The sequence below is a fragment of the Ochotona curzoniae genome, unplaced genomic scaffold, assembly GCF_017591425.1.
Source record: "Ochotona curzoniae isolate NIBS_2020 unplaced genomic scaffold, NIBS_Ocur_1.0 contig_66, whole genome shotgun sequence".
NCBI lineage: Eukaryota > Metazoa > Chordata > Mammalia > Lagomorpha > Ochotonidae > Ochotona > Ochotona curzoniae.
In genome coordinates, this window is record NW_024466512.1 from 747,989 (window position 1) to 764,443 (window position 16,455).

The 16,455-nt window shown below is 59.6% G+C and overlaps 1 protein-coding gene across 1 annotated transcript in view; it reads left to right on the plus strand.

Annotated features, from left to right (window-relative positions):
* Positions 1-1,214: 1,214 nt before the first annotated feature.
* The window catches only part of TCERG1L (transcription elongation regulator 1 like), a 74,316-nt gene continuing 59,075 nt past the window's right edge, over positions 1,215-16,455 (plus strand). Inside the window, exons 1-3 of the mRNA XM_040991722.1 lie at positions 1,215-1,547; positions 3,434-3,580; positions 5,068-5,230. Coding sequence (XP_040847656.1) covers positions 1,215-1,547; positions 3,434-3,580; positions 5,068-5,230 — 643 coding nt within the window. The remainder of the gene's footprint in view (positions 1,548-3,433; positions 3,581-5,067; positions 5,231-16,455) is intronic.

Sequence of the window (16,455 nt, forward strand, 5' to 3'; positions counted from 1 at the left end):
AGGATTGCTGCCTCAGAGCGAAAGGAACTCGCTAATTGAAAAAGGGTTTGCGCGGAAAGGAGCGTGGAGATGCCAGCTATGTAAATTAGCATATGCCTAGATTCCATAGGAGCCTGCCAGGCCAGGAGCGAATAAAGCCAATCAGCAGAAGGGACAGCAGAAACTGGGCGCGCCTCCATCCAAGTGAGTCTGCGGAGCCGGTGCAGTTCACACCCTCTGCCCCCGGTGCCACGCCGGCCCTAATTCATCCACCCCAAACGGCGCCTTCCAACGTCCAGGCGGGCACTGGAGCCGTGCTTCGTGCAGCCCAGCCCCGGGGTCCTGGGTCTCAGAACCAGCGCCGGGATCCGAACCAGACTGCACCCGGGAGGGAGGAGCGCCGTCTGGCGGTGGCTGCCCTTGGCCGGTGTTGAGCCGCTGCCTGAGCCCCGGGTCCCCTGCCGTCCCTGGCCATTCCAGGTCCCCTGCCGTCCCAGGGGCTCCCAGGCCCCAGCAGGGACTGCGGGAGGGGATGCAGGAGCCGAACCCGCGCCCCGGGGAGTCCCAGAAGATTTTGCCGAGGGCGAAGGAGGCGCCTCGGGCTCAGAGTCCACCTGCTCCGAGAGAGGTGGGCGTGGAGCCTGGGGTGTGGGCTTCACACCTCGCCCCAATGACTCATTCCCAGGCAACGGGGACCCGTTGGGGGCCTAGGGGAACCTTCCGCAGATTTGTCCCGGAGAGCAACCCACTCCCGTCCAGTTGCGTCTGGAGTAGGGGTCCTGTGCCCCAGGCTCGGTTAAGTCAGGTGGACGGCGGCTAGGAAAGGCGGTGCGGTCAGCACCCCCACCCCACCCGCTCCCGGGGCTGGCTCGACTGGGGCGCAGGCAGCTCGGCCTCGGCTCCCCATTGCGCGTCAGCCGGGAACCGGGCCCCGCGCTCACGCCTCGGGCGGCGCCCTGGAGCCGAGGCGCGGGACCTGGGTGCGGGGTGCACCCTGGGTGCGCGGTGCGCCCACCGCCTCGCCCTCCCGCCGCAGCCGCGGGCTCCGGGCGCCGAGTGGGCCGGGGTGGCTGGCCGGCGCGGAGGGAGGGCGGCGGGCAGGAGGAGGGGCTGCCGGTGCGGGGCGGGGCGAGCGGCCGCGGCACCAAGTGAGTTGGCTCCGGAGCCCGCGCCGCCGCCGGCCCGCACCTCGGGCGCCCGCCGCCCGCGCCCCGCGCCGGCCCGCGGGGTGGAGGATGCTGGCGGGCGCCAGGCTCCCGCGGCGGCGGCGGCCGCTGCAGCAGCAACAGCAGCAGCTGCCCCGGCGGCGGCCGTCCCTGCTCTGGCCGATGAACGCGGACCCGCCGCCGCCCTGGCTCTGGATGGTGCCCGGCGCGGCCGGGCTGCTCCGGCTCGGCCCGGGGGTCGTGGCCCCGCCGCTGCTGCTTTCCTCCCCTGCGCCCGCGGCGCCGCTGCTGCCCGTGCTGCCCGGCTGGCAGGCCCCCGGCGAGCCCCTGCTGCCGCTGCTGCCGCTGCCCTCTGCGCCAGACCACGCTGCCGCGCACCAGCAGCCCCTGCTCGGCGCACAGGTAACGGCTCCACGGGCCCGGTGCCCGGCCCCCCCGGCCCCCCGACCCCCCGGCCCCCGACCACCCCAGCCACCCCTGGCCACCCTAGCCCCTTGACCACCCCCGCCTCCCCAGCCACCCCCGGTCACCCCGGGCCCCGCGACTACCCTGGCCTCCCCAGCCACTCCCGGCCCCCGCCCCTCGGCCCTCCGGTCCCTCCGGTCCCCCGGCTACCCTGGACCCCGGTCACCCCCGGCCACCCTGGCCACCCCGGCCCCCCGGCACGCAGCCTGGCCGCCATGCCTCGTCGTCAAAGTTCACGCCTCGCCTCGCAGGCATCCCCCCACCCGCCCCCGTTCCGAGACCAGCACCCCTCGCCACCTCCGAGACCGCCCGGGCGCGCGCAACTTGGGCCGTGCCCGGGGCGCTGTCCGGATGAGCGGGGCTGAAGTGGCCAGGGAAGTTGGCGCTGGGCGTCTCCGCTGCTCCACAGCGAGCCGGGATCGGAGCCGGGTCTGTTCCTGCTCCAGTCTGGGCTCCTCCCGCCCCCGTTTCATGTGCAAACTGGCTCCCGGCGTCGCCTCTGAGCAGCCCCCCGCGCGCCGGCCGGCGGAGTGCCCTGGCCAGGAGGCTCGCCGCGCCCAGTGCCCGGGCCCCTGGCCTGCCTCCCGCCTGTCCGGCTCTCTCCTGCCAGGTCGCACTTTGCAGGAGTTTCGCATGCAAAGCCCGGGAAAGAGAAAGTGACCCAGCCTGCGGTTCGGGGCTTTGGCTAGCCAAGTGTGCGGGGCGAGGATGTGAGCGCAGCGCGGGGCCTGGTCTCGCTATCGTGTTGGACCGCGTTGGGTTCCAAGTCGCCCCTGCATTGACGTGGTCCCGTGCTGGTTCGGGAGCCTCCGGGGGCGACTCGACCCCTGCCTGGGCCCTGGCGATGTGGTCTCCTTGAGAACGGCGGTCGCTGCGCCGTTTCGGGGCAGTTGTCATGTCGCGGCCCGCCGCTAGAGGAACACGGTGTCAAGGAACCACCTTCCCCCTCTTGGTACAAGAAGAAAGCATTTTTTTTTTTTTTCTTGTAAAAATTTAAAAAGGAAAACCCGGAAGAACTTGGTACTAAACTCTGGAATATTTTTGTGATGCTTGCGTCCTGGCGAGGCTGGTCTCACATGACAGGGGCTGGAACCCGCCCGTGGGGGGTTTACTGAGTGGGTGCTGGGGGTCCCTGTGGCTCGCCAGGGCGTGGGCGCTGGCTGGGGACCCCGGAGCAGCGAGCTTGTGCAGCCCCACGCCTCCCTCGGTACCCCGGCAGCCCCGTGCACGTCGCCTGCAGGGTCTCGGCCGTAGATTCTACCTCACCTCCTTTGCTGTTTCCATCTTGGAAATATCAGCCAGTGTTTCTAAGTGCCGGGGTGGTTCACAACCAGCGCTGGGTGGCAGGGAATGGCATCAGCCTGGTGCCAGGCCTGCTGCTGGGATGTCCCCGGGCTGTTATGGAAACCCTGGGCTGTGATGCTGTGCGCCAGGCTCTGATGGGGATCCCAGGCTGTGAGGGGCACCCCGGGCTGTGGCAGGGATCCCCAGGCTGTGAGTGGCACCCCGGGCTGTGACAGGGACCCCCAGGTGGAGGTGAACCCCAGCAGAACCCTTTTCTGCTCAAGGCAGAACCCCACTTCTTGCCGTGTCCATGCACCTAGAAGTTGGTCAGCTTTAGTGCTGGCCTGTGATGTTCCTGCCAGGACCACACTGGTGTCTTTTCCTGAATTCCTAAATATCTGTGCTTGGTCCCACTGGGGAGGAGGGGCTTGTGCGTGTCCGAGCAGCTAGCTGTGCTGGGTCCTCTGGGCCCGCGTGGAGGGGACCGATGGGGGCTGCTGGGGGCTGACGGAGGCTGTCTGCCCCTCTCTGGCTTGCAGTGGCTGTTTGGGGGCCGGGGCCCCGGGCTGGGCCTGCCCGCCTCCCCCATCGTGGAGCTGCTGCCCGCGTTCCCCCAGGCCTGTGCCGCTGCTCTTCCACCTGCCGCTGGGAAGAGCTGGACAGACAAGAGGATGCCTCCCTGTAAGGTAAACAGGCACAGCAAGAGGCTGGACAGGTGGGCTGGAGCTGTGGGATGGCTGGGCTCCCCCAGGACGCCAGGAAACGCTGTGTGTTTGCTAAGCATAGGGAGAAGGTGTGGAGAGTCCAGCCACCAGCAGGTGTGTCTGTGTGTGTATGTGTCTGTGTGTGTGTGGGTCTGTGTGTGTGTGGGTCTGTGTGTGTGGGTCTGTGTGTGTGTGTGTGGGTCTGTGTGTGTGTGTGTGGGGCTGTGTCTGTGTGGGTCTGTGTGTGTGTGGGGTCTCTGTGTGTCTGTGTGTGTGTGGGTCTGTGTGTGTGTGGGGCTGTGTGTGTGTGAGTCTGTGTGTGTGTGGGGGGGTCTGTGTGTGTGTGTGTGTCTGTGTGTGTGTGGGTCTCTGTGTGTGTGTGTGGGTCTGTGTGTGTGTGGGGCTGTGTGTGTGTGTGTCTGTGTGTGTGTGGGGGGGTCTGTGTGTGTGTGTGTGTGTGTGTGTGTGGGTCTGTGTGTGTGTGTGTGGGGCTGTGTGTGTGGGGGTCTGTGTGTGTGGGGTCTCTGTGTGTCTGTGTGTGTGTGGGTCTGTGTGTGTGTGGGGCTGTGTGTGTGTGAGTCTGTGTGTGTGTGTGGGGGTCTGTGTGTGTGTGTGTGTGTCTGTGTGTGTGTGGGTCTCTGTGTGTGTGTGTGGGTCTGTGTGTGTGTGTGTGGGTCTGTGTGTGTGTGGGGCTGTGTGTGTGTGTGTCTGTGTGTGTGTGTGGGGGGGTCTGTGTGTGTGTGTGTGTGTGTCTGTGTGTGTGTGGGGCTGTGTGTGTGTGTGAGTCTGTGTGTGTGTGAGTCTGTGTGTGTGTGTCTGTGTGTGGGGGGGGCTGTGTGTGTGTGTGTGGGTCTGTGTGTATGTGTGTGGGTCTGTGTGTGTGTGTGGGGGGGTCTGTGTGTGTGTGGGGTCTCCGTGTGTCTGTGTGTGTGTGGGTCTGTGTGTGTGTGTGAGTCTGTCTGTGTGAGGGGGGTTCTCTGTGTGTGTGTGGTGGGGTATTTTGGTGTAAAGTACTTGATTCCATAGGACTATGTAAAATGTCCAATTTCTGAACCAGAATGGCCTTTTTCAATTTGTCAATATTTAATAAGCAGCCATTAACCAATACCTTGCCTGAAGTGATGCGTAGCACGGGTTTGAATTTCCAGGTGAGGACTTGTCCTCCCAGTTAGCTCTGCTTTCACGTCCCACCTCTCTGGCGGTTGGTTTGGACTTATGCACTCGTACTGAGGGACTGCAGTTTTCTGATTTGAAACCCAAAGAGAACTCGAGATGGGGCAGCACCCTCAGTGCCTCGCGGGGGTGGTTAGTTAGCTGCGGCTCCCCGCGGCCCTCAAGCCAAGGGAGATGGGTCTGGGGTCCCGTGGCTCTCCTGGCTGCCAGGGCGCCGAGTGTGGACGGAGGAGGTGCTTGTCCTGCACCCCGGGCCTCACCTCCTCACCTCTGCTTACCTCCTCTTCCTCGGACAGATCTTTGTCAACCATTCCGTGGCTCTGGACTCGCCGTGGCTGCACCCTCAGGAGTCACTGTGGCCCCTTGGGCACGAGAAGCCCCATGTGCTGGCGAACCGAGTAGCCGTGTCCGTGTCCAGCCCGCTCCCCACCGTGCTGTTCGCCCCTCAGCCTGTGCCAGGTGGGTGCCGGGAGCCTGGAAGCTGTGCCACTTCTTTTCCCTTAGTCAATTTTAAGCATGCAAACTGGGTCGTTTGAATGAAATGATTCTCTTAGTAAAATATAATTTCTTTGCAGGGCATGGTTTAAAAAAAAGGGGGTCTTGAATAGCTTACTGGTTTCTGGAACATGGGGTCTGTTTTTGGGCGAGGCATGCGTGGGTTGGTCTCTGCGTTTAGACTGGGTGTTTTTCTGCTGTTGGCTGTTGGTTGGGGCCCCGACCAGCCAGTTGGCCCCCTCCGTGTGCTTGTCTGGAGCGGGTGTCCCGTAGAGCACTGGGCAGGCATGCCCGGCGGCCTGTGACCGTGGACGTGGGAAATGAGTGGCTGTGTTTGGATAATGGATTCAGTTTCGTGTCTAACCTGAGAGAACACCTGTCCTGGAGCAGACGCCCATGAGTGGTCTCTGGCCGAATGTCGTGCCTGCGTGACGGGGGACGAGCTTTGTAACTCGGGTGGGCATCACCCGAATGTACGATCCCGTTATCGCAACAGGTGCTGCCGGCCGAGCTGTCTCAGCCCTTCCACCAGGGGCTGGCCGTGGCCGCAGCCTCGGGTCCTCGTGCTGTGACTGCTGCCCACAGGTTTAGTGACACGAGGGCGGCGTGTGTTCCTTCTCCGCTTGCCCATGTCTACCCACGAGTGTCGCCTGGTTCTTAGGAGGAACCACTCAGCAGTCCGTGCTCTCAGCTGCACCTCCCTCCCCTCCTTGCGCTCGTGGTTGCTGACGAACACGTTCCACGAGGCTTCCTGATGATTTAGTGATGACGAGGTGGCTTGTGTGACATGCCTTGACTGGTTCCGCTCGCCGATGACAGCGTGATGTTTCCTAGCGCGTGGCCAGTCGCTGTCACCTACAGATCAGTAACAGCTGCCAGGGAGTGAAACGGGCTCGCTCGTCTCGCAGAGTCCTGGGCAGACTCCCCTGCTCTCAGGGCGTTGCTGGATGGCACACCTGCCTCCCCGTGAGCCTCTCCTTCCCAGCCAGCACCTGCCATGGGCATGCCGGTCATCCGACGAGCTGGACCAGCCCCTGGCCGCTTGCACAGGCTTGCCTGCACGGCCTCCGTCCACTTATCCTGGTGTGGCAGATGTTTAAAGATGTATTTATTCCCCGAAAAGGCAGAGCCAGAGAGAGAGAGAGAGAGGGAGAGGGAGAGAGATCTTCCTTTCTTCTCCCCACTGGTTTACTCCCCAAATGGCTCAGTGATCAGAGCTGGGTTGGTCTGAAGCCAGGAGCCAGGAGCGCCTCTGGGTCTCTGTGGGAGCAGGGGCCCAGGTACGTAGGCCGTCCTCTGCTGTTTCCCAGACCATTGGCAGGGATCTGGACAGGAGGTGGAGTAGCTGGGACTCGAACCAGCGCCCACACAGGATGCCTGACCACATGTGGCAGCTTGGTGAGGTGTGCTGCAGCACTAACTCCAGCAAACATTTAACATGTTGTTCAAGCCGACTTCCGTTAACTTAGCTTTAGGCTTCTTCGCATCTTAAAGGAGAAATGACGTGTTTGGTCCAAACACGATCCGTGTTAGGATAACCTTTTATTCTAACCTAGACTACATTCGTCAAATCCGATTTTTCCATTTTCTTATTTTTTCCCAACTTATGGAATGAAATTGAATATAATGTAGTATTGCCTGTAGCTTTGAGGGGTGTTACCTGCCTGTGCCCACGGCTTTGGGGTTACCTGCCTGTGCCCACGGCTTTGGGGTTACCTGCCTGTGCCCACGGCTTTGGGGTTACCTGCCTGTGCCCACGGCTTTGGGGTTACCTGCCTGTGCCCATGGCTTTGGGGTTGCCTGCCTGTGCCCACGGCTTTGGGGTTACCTGCCTGTGCCCACGGCTTTGGGGTTACCTGCCTGTGCCAACGGCTTTGGGGTTACCTGTCTGTTCCCATGGTTTGCGGGATTACCTGCCTGTCCCCATGGTTTTCGGGATTACCTGCCTGTCCCCACGGCTTTGGGGGTTACCTACCTGTCCCACAGTTTTGGGGGTTGCCTGCCTGTCCCCATGGTTTTGGGGGCTACCTGCCTGTCTGTCCCACGGCTTTGGGGGTTGCCTGCCTGTCCCCATGGCTTTGGGGGTTACCTGCCTGTCCCACAGTTTTGGGGGTTGCCTGCCTGTCCCCATGGTTTTGGGGGCTACCTGCCTGTCTGTCCCACGGCTTTGGGGGTTGCCTGCCTGTCCCCATGGTTTTGGGGGCTACCTGCCTGTCTGTCCCACGGCTTTGGGGGTTGCCTGCCTGTCCCCATGGTTTTGGGGGCTACCTGCCTGTCTGTCCCACGGCTTTGGGGGTTGCCTGCCTGTCCCCATGGTTTTGGGGGCTACCTGCCTGTCCCATGGCTGATCCCGTAGGATGTGTATTTTTGAGATGAGAGTCTCTAAGTTGCTTCCTGAAAAAGGAGCCCCTCTTTTTGTGTTTTATAAATTGAAGAACTCTTAGGAATTACGCATCTTTGGAAAACACAAATCTCCTTACATCCGAAGAGCACATCTGAGGCCTTGGTGTTACTAAACCGGGAAGTTGAGTGGGATGGCAGGTTGAGGTGGGGTCAGCAAGGGAGGGCCTGGGGGAGGGGCAGCTGCGAGCTGATGGAACATTGAGGTGCGATTAACTAGGAAAAACCTGAGCTAGACCTGTGGCAGCACATTTTCATTATGTCATTATTAAAATTCCTATTACATTTTATATCCTATTGTACATTAGTGAGTCTGTACACTGCATTTAATCGTTTCTATTATACAGTTACGCTGATGTGTATATAAGGCTGTGTACTCAGACCGTCCATGTGTGCCGCGTGATGGAGGGGTCGCGCTGACCCTTCTTGCCCCTGTCCTGTGTTCCAGTGTCAGCTCTGTCCCATGGCGGCTCTGTGTGTGATGGAGGGGTCGCGCTGACCCTTCTTGTCCCTGTCCTGTGTTCCAGTGTCGGCTCTGTCCCATGGCGGCTCTGTGTGTGATGGAGGGGTCGCGCTGACCCTTCTTGTCCCTGTCCTGTGTTCCAGTGTCGGCTCTGTCCCATGGCCGCTCTGTGTGTGATGGAGCTGCACCTGCTGGCCCAGGGCTAGGAGCTGAGCTGGCATCCTCGCTGGGGCGGGCAATTGCCGGTGGGTGCTGCTCTGCGGGGTGCTACTGGGTTTAAGACAAGGCCAGTCTGTACCAGCCCTGGAGGGTCTGGCATGGTGAATGGCGCCTGAGCCAACTGGGGGTGGGCTGAGGCAGGTCAAGGGCCGCTGGATAGGATGGGCAGGGCGTGGGGGTATAGCCCCGAAATGCCTGGCCGTGAGGTGTCACCTCTTGCTGGCTGTTGGGAGAGGATGACATAGTGGGGTGCACACAGGGATCTGGGGAGATGGGGGTGGGGATGGCCTAGCGGGGTGCACACAGGAGCACAGGGGGCTGGGAAGATGGAGGAGGGGATGGCATAGTGGGGTGCACACAGGAGCACAGGGGGCTGGGGAGATGAGGGAGGGGATGGCATAGCTGGTACAGACAGGAGCACAGGGGGCTGGGGAGATGGGGGAGGGGATGGCATAGCTGGTACAGACAGGAGCACAGCTCCAGGGGGCTGGGGAGATGGGGGAGGGGATGGCATAGCTGGTACAGACAGGAGCACAGCTCCAGGGGGCTGGGGAGATGGGGGAGGGGATGGCATAGCTGGTACAGACAGGAGCACAGGGGACTGGGGAGATGGGGGAGGTTAGGGTGTGTCCAGGGGCCTCCCCTTCTAGGATGCTGTGTCCTCTTGGGCTGCCTGCTGGCTGCTCTGAGAGTGAGGGTTCCTGACTGGTGTGAATGCCTCTCTTGGGGTCGGGCCCTTTCTGCAGGCTTGGAGTAGGGCTGCAGGAATGAAGGCCATGGCCTTGGAACAGTGACTGCGCCTTCGCAGCTGGCAGGGCTGAGCTGACACCTGCTGCCAACCCTGCCGTCTCACGGGTCCTCAGTGTGGGGCAGGTGGGGGTACCAGGCAGTTCTCGGGCCCTTGGCCCATCATGTGGACCCTACACTGCTTCATGGAACCCTGGGATCTTGCAGGAAACAAGCCAGCCCTCGGAGCTGCCGTAACACATGACGCTTTGCTTTGAGGTCAGAGGGCATGACCCAATACTGGCGAGAAGCAGTGTCCAGCCAGGGGCTGGTCTCTGCCCGCCCTCAGGGGACCGAGAAGGGAGATGGGAGGTGGGTCACACGGCCGGAGCAGCCGACGCTACCTCCTTCCTGAGAGATTGATTCCCCTGAAGACGCAGGACAATAGACCTGGAGACCAGCTCTGGGTCAGCCAAAGCAAGCTGTTGGGAAGACATGGAAAAGTGGCCTGGACGTGGCACATGTGGACGGAGAAGCCCTCAGGGAGACTCGGGAAAGCCACAGTGGAGGTTGTCGGAGGGAGGGATTCCTCCTCCCTCGCAGAGGGAAGAGGCCCTGGATGGGACTGCTCCGGCTTTGTTGGAGTGTGTGTTCCTGCCTTTGCTTCAGAGGTGGGCACGCCGTGATTTCCCTTGCTTTCATCTTATGATTATTTCTAGCGTGTGTTCGTATTGGTCTATTTCCTTTCGTGATTATCAGTAAGATTTAAAAGAAGAAGTCTTGAGCTAAGTGTCCTCAGTTCTCAGGTGGCAAGAGCATCTCACTGTTACTGGACGTGAAGAGCTTGGTGTAAGCTTGCACCCTGTAAGGGACCGTTTCCCTTAGGAAGGAGTCTGAACCACAAGGTTACCTTGCCCCCACGGGCACGTGTGAATACTTGCTACCTGGCTGTGGGAATGAGTGGAAAGTTCACGGACAATGTCTTGGTAAAGACCGTTTTTGTCTGACGGAAACTCCAATCGTGTTGGCCATGTTGACAGAGGAATGTGTTTGAGGCCTCGGTTAGAAGAAGCAGGGTGTTGGCCCCAGAGTCACCCCATCAACAGGGATGCCAGCGGGACCAGGACCAGCACAGTGGGAACCACCCTGGGTCTGGGCGATGCACGCTGCCATTCTGCGCACAGCTCTTGCATGTAGGAGAGAAGCTACTCAAGCTCAGGGTGACAGCCAGCATGGGCACATACCCCGTGGTTCCCCGAGGAGGTGGCACGGATGAGCAGAGAGAGAGGACAGAGAAAAAACACGCCATCAGGAATCGAAAACTTGCTTCGATGGAGTTGTGAGCTGTGATGTGGCCACGCAGGGCCATGCGAGGTGGGACGTCAGGACGAGATCGAGTGAGCAGCTGTGAGGGGTCGTGTGCTGTCCTGCCGAGGTCCCAGAGGGGGAGGAAAGAAGGGCCACTTCACAGCTCCGAGAGGCTCAGCGGCCTCCGCCAACTGAGAAACAACAGAATCAGGAAGCTGCTGAGGCCAGAGACAAGAAACACAGACTGCTTACTCAGACTGAAGGCAAGTGTTTACCAAGCAGGTGAGAGTGAACTTAAAACGGCCCATTTCACTGTGCAGTCCACACGAGCCAGCAGCCGGTGCAGCCGCACGCCAGAGGCTGGGGGAAACCTGCAGGCTGTGTGCCGAAGGAGCAGGCCGACGCTGGCATAGCCCCCTGTGCGCCGAGCAGGCCGACGCTGGCATAGCCCTGTGCGCCGAGCAGGCCGACGCTGGCATAGCCCCCTGTGCGCCAAGCAGGCCGAAGCTGGCATACCCCACTGTCTGGTAGCCTGCAGTTCCAAGAAATTACACCAGGCAGAAGTATTACAATAGCAGAGGCAAGCTTACCTGCACACACACACACACCTCACCAACCCTAACACACACTCACCCCACATTCACACACCATACCTCTCACACTCCCAAAACTCACACTCACTCACCCCATACTCTAACACACAGTCAGCACTGACACCGTGCTCACTCACAACGGTCACCCCACACTCACACACAGTCAGCACTCACACTCACTCACCCCACACTCACACACAGCACTCACACTCACTCACCCCCCACTCACACACAGCACTCACACTCACTCACCCCACACTCACACACAGTCAGCACTGACACCGTGCTCACTCACAACGGTCACCCCACACTCACACACAGTCAGCACTCACACTCACTCACCCCACACTCACACACAGCACTCACACTCACTCACCCCCCACTCACACACAGCACTCACACTCACTCACCCCACACTCACACACAGCACTCACTCACCCCACACTCACACACAGCACTCACACTCACTCACCCCACACTCACACACAGCACTCACTCACCCCACACTCACACACAGCACTCACACTCACTCACCCCACACTCACACACAGTCAGCACTCATACTCACTCACCCCACACTCACACACAGCACTCACTCACCCCACACTCACACACAGCACTCACACTCACTCACCCCACACTCACACACAGCACTCACTCACCCCACACTCACACACAGCACTCACACTCACTCACCCCACACTCACACACAGTCAGCACTCATACTCACTCACCCCACACTCACACACAGCACTCACACTCACTCACCCCACACTCACACACAGCACTCACACTGCCCACACACAACGGTCACCCCACACTCACACACAGCACTCACACTCACTCACCCCACACTCACACACAGTCAGCACTCACACTCACTCACCCCACACTCACACACAGTCAGCACTCACACTCACTCACCCCACACTCACACATAGCACTCACACTCACTCACCCCACACTCACACATAGCACTCACACTCATTCACCCCGTACTCTCACACAGCATTCACACTGCCCACACTCACACACAGTCAGCACTCACACTCACTCACCCCACACTCACACATAGCACTCACACTCACTCACCCCATACTCACACACAGTCAGCATTCATGCCGCCCACACTCACTCAGTCACCCCACACTCTGACACGCACACACTCTCACACACAGTCAGTACTCACACTCACCCCACACTCTCACAGAGTCAGCACTCACACTGCCCACACTCACACAGTCACCCCACACTCTGACACGCACACGCACAATGCTAGCAGGATATGCACTCACATTCGTTTCCCTTATTTTGTAGATACAGAATAAACAGACACACAGATAGACATGGGCACTCATGTGCCCACCTGGAGCTGTGTGAGGGATGCTGCCGTGCTGAGGGGCGAAGACACAGTGCAGTGTGCGTCTTTACTCCTGAAGAAAGATGGACTCCCAGTGAAGCAACTGGATATGCCTTGACGAGAGGTGCTGAGCTTTCTGCCACGCACACGCTCAAACAGCAGAATGACGGACTTGGCACTGCTGTGCTGTGATAACATAGGGGGCCGAGGGGGCGGGAGTGGGGAATCCCTGAGTCGATGGAACTGTGCCGTGAAAAAAACCATAACTGTAAGAAACACAGCTTACAACCTGTGTGCATGTGTGAGCAGCTTTGCGGGACTTGAAGTCTGATCGGGGACTAACAGGCCCCGTGCCCCGTGCATTAGGGTCCAAGTGTGCAGGTGACCCTGTGAGTTACACATTGCATTACGGCTGCGCTTTCTCTGTCTCGGCATGCCGTGTGCATTCCGGGCTCTGAGTGAGCAGAGCAGCACTTCAAGTTGCAGGCAAAGTTCTAAGCATCAGGGACAAAGGTGGGATTCTAGCTAGTGCTCAGCCGACTCAAAGCACGCAGGAGGCAGCGAAAGACAAAGACGAGTGTGTATTATAAAGCCATAAAGTGACGGAGTTGGATAGAAAGGCCTGAGTTTCTCAATTAATAGGCAGATGTTTTCATATTTTCATCTCCAAACATATGGCGTCTTGCTTTTACATGAAGACATGACAGCATGCAATGAAGGCAGGGGAGAACTGCGTGCAAGCACACATCAAACACGCTGAAGCGGCTGTCTTGGTGGCGGGCCGCTGAGAGCTCAGAAGCATGGCCAGGGACAGGAAGGAGCACTGGCCAGCTGAGAGGCCGGAAGTGAGAACAGCAGTGCTGGGCAGGGGCACGCACGTGGCAGGGGTTCACCCAGGGTGGGCAGCAGGGAGCGGTGCTGGGCAGGGGCGTGCCTCTGATGGGTTCACCCAGGGTGGGCAGCAGGGAGCGGTGCTGGGCAGGGGCGTGCCTCTGGCAGGGGTTCACCCAGGGTGGGCAGCAGGGATCGGTGCTGGGCAGGGGCGTGCCTCTGAGGGGTTCACCCAGGGTGGGCAGCAGGGAGCAGTGCTGGGCAGGGGCGTGCCTCTGATGGGTTCACCCGGGGTGGGCAGCAGGGAGCAGTGCTGGGCAGGGGTGTGCCTCTGATGGGTTCACCCGGGGTGGGCAGCAGGGAGCAGTGCTGGGCAGGGGTGTGCCTCTGATGGGTTCACCCGGGGTGGGCAGCAGGGAGCAGTGCTGGGCAGGGGCGTGCCTCTGGCAGGGGTTCACCCAGGGTGGGCAGCAGGGAGCGGTGCTGGGCAGAGGCGTGCCGCTGGCACACATGCTGGCCACATGTCTCTGTACCAGAAGAGAGTGGACGTTACATGTGAAAGGCCCGGATGCATCTGACTTTTAGAGAGATATGGATTGTCTGGAAAAGCGTGGATTTGATTGAATCCTGGTTCAAATAACCTGAGCCAAGGACAAGCGACGGGGGACATGCCTGACCCCTGTCAGCGTCTTCAGTGTCAGAAACCATTGCTGGTCTGTGGGGGTGATGAGCACGTTGTGCTGATGGAGAGGATACAGAGAGAGCTCTCCTGTCGGCCCACTCCCTGAGTGGCCACAATGGCCACTGCTGAGCTGACCTGAAGCCAGGAGCCTCTTCCAGGTGCAGGTCTCAAGGACTTTGGCCACCCCCGCTGCTTTCCCAGGCCACAGGCAGGGAGCAGCTGGTTCGCAAACTGGCACCAACAGAAGACACTGGCCCAACAAGGGGGAGAACCAGCCTTCTATAGCACTGTACCGCACAAAGTGGATTTTCAAAACAGATTTTGAAAGATTTATTTATTTGAAAGTTAGGAGAATCCACTGGTTCGCTTCTCGAGTGGTTGTGATGGTTGGAGCTGGGCTGGTCCAGAAGCCAGGAGCTTGGAGCTTCTTCCAGGTCTCCCACGTGCAGGGACCTGAACGCTCAGGTCGTTGTCCTCTGCTTTCCAAGGCACCAATGAGCGATGAGCTGGATGGCAAGTGGAGTAGCTGGGACTTGAACGGTGTCCATATGGGATGCCAGCACTGCGGGCAGCAGCATTGCTGGCTCAGCTGCAACATGGCCTGGAGTAACAGTGCTTATCGCTGAGTGACCCCTTCCAGAAAACACGGGGGTGACGTGAAATGCTGCCACAGCCTCGAGGGGCACATGAGGTCAGGCGGACGGGAGTGGTCCTGGGTGGCCGCGGAGGTCGGAGGGCACTGCAGGCTGCGTTATGGACCCCTGCCAGATGTCCTCTCAACAGCGTTAAGACCCCGGAGGTGGGATCCTGCGTGGAGGAAGCTGCGAACTTGCAGTCGCGTGTCTCTCGGCTGTAGGCACGGCTCCACCAAAACGCAGATTAGACGTGGGCAGCCCAGGGCCATCCTCCATGAGCCCCACGGCCAGCAGACACACGGGACAGGGGACAGCAGTACTGCGAGGTAGACGGGCAGTGCAGACAAGCCCTGTGGCCCGAGACGGCCGGCATCTGAGCCCGGGCCAGCAGGACGCAGCTTCCCAGCAAGGCAAGGGACGCCAGAGGGGAAGGGAAGTGAGGCCTGTCACATGTGCCGCAGGCTTCGCCTGGTCCACAGTCAGCAGATGCCACCCGCTGCCTGGCACGGGGACACAGGTTGTGTCGGGGGGGATGTTGCTGCCAAGTGTGAGTTGTCGTAACCAGCGTGAGAGGTTGAACGTGTGTGGAGGGCTGTGTGAACTTGCACTTGCGTGTCTGCTTGTGATGTCGGGAAGCAGAGCCACCTTACCTCAAACACGTGCCATTTCCTGTCATTTCCCAAAGCTGGGCTTCCAGGATACTGAGCCTGGGAGCACGAGGGCACTGCCTGCAGTGACGCCACCATGCAGCATGGCACCGCGCCAACTTCTCTCACCTGCGCTGCGGGCACTGCTCCCCAGGAGGGAAGGGACAGCTGTGCCTGAACTACAGCGGGCAGCTGCGTGGACGCCCCGAGGGGCGCTGGCCTCGCCGTGCACACCCGGCCTGACAGCTTCCTCATCAGCATTCACACATGGTCCAGTTCACGTGTGGTCCATCAGCACATGGGTGTCGTTCCACACGTTGCTGAAAAATCTCCCGGACTCCAAGGAGAACCTGCTTGCGATGGAGACCCTGCTCAGGAGGCAGACACTCTGCATCCAGTTGTGCCTATCTTTGTTTTCTCCAAAAGACAAAGTAGTTATGCAGATGGGACAGTGAGACAGGAGGAAGAGCTGGTGTGAACGGGCCGGCAGATCGCAGCACGTGCCCTCCGTGGGAGCAGTTACTGCAACACACAGGCCCAGGAGCCTGTCTGCACGGCTTAGGCAGGGCACAGTGCCCGGGCGCTCGTGAGAAACTGGATTTTGAGTAGGGAGACTTGCCATGATCTTGGATGCGAAAGTGGCACAGTGTAAAGAGATAAGTTCTCGAGCTAATTTATGCAATTCATGTGATGCTGATTGAATCACTTCTTGAACGTGTGAGAGAATCATTTGGAAGTATTGCCAGTGGGATATGCACAGAGATTAAGGTCTTATCACACATATATGCAGGAGAATTTTCTTGAATGTGCTCCGATGGCTTTGTCTACCATAGACAAACTAGTAAGTGGCAGAGACTTGCTCTGTGTCGCAATATATTCCAGTGCCATGGTAGACATGGACCTGACCAGTCAGTGACGCTGCCAGCACGTGACCTGCAATGTGGATCAGGTCATCCCAGTCTCCGGTCTGCTCTGGTTTGCAGTAACCAGCAGAACGCGCGCCTTCTCCCGGCCCCGCGAGCAGGGGGAATGGGTCAGCAGCTTGGCTTTCAGATCTGCTAAGATGCGGAGTGCAATTTCAGTAATGGGTCTGTGCGCACGGCGGGTTGTGGAGAGGCAGCACGTGCACGATCCATTATGGATGATACTGGAGGAACAGCGAGATCACAGACGCCATAACAGGGTCGTTGACTAAGTGAATCGTGACACATCAATAGTGAAAAACGAGTAGTCTTCAACTATTAATAAAAGCACATGGAGAAGATCATTTAATGAGAAAAAATACTCATGTTTCAGTGTTGAGCTTTTAGGTGTAGTTTATGAAC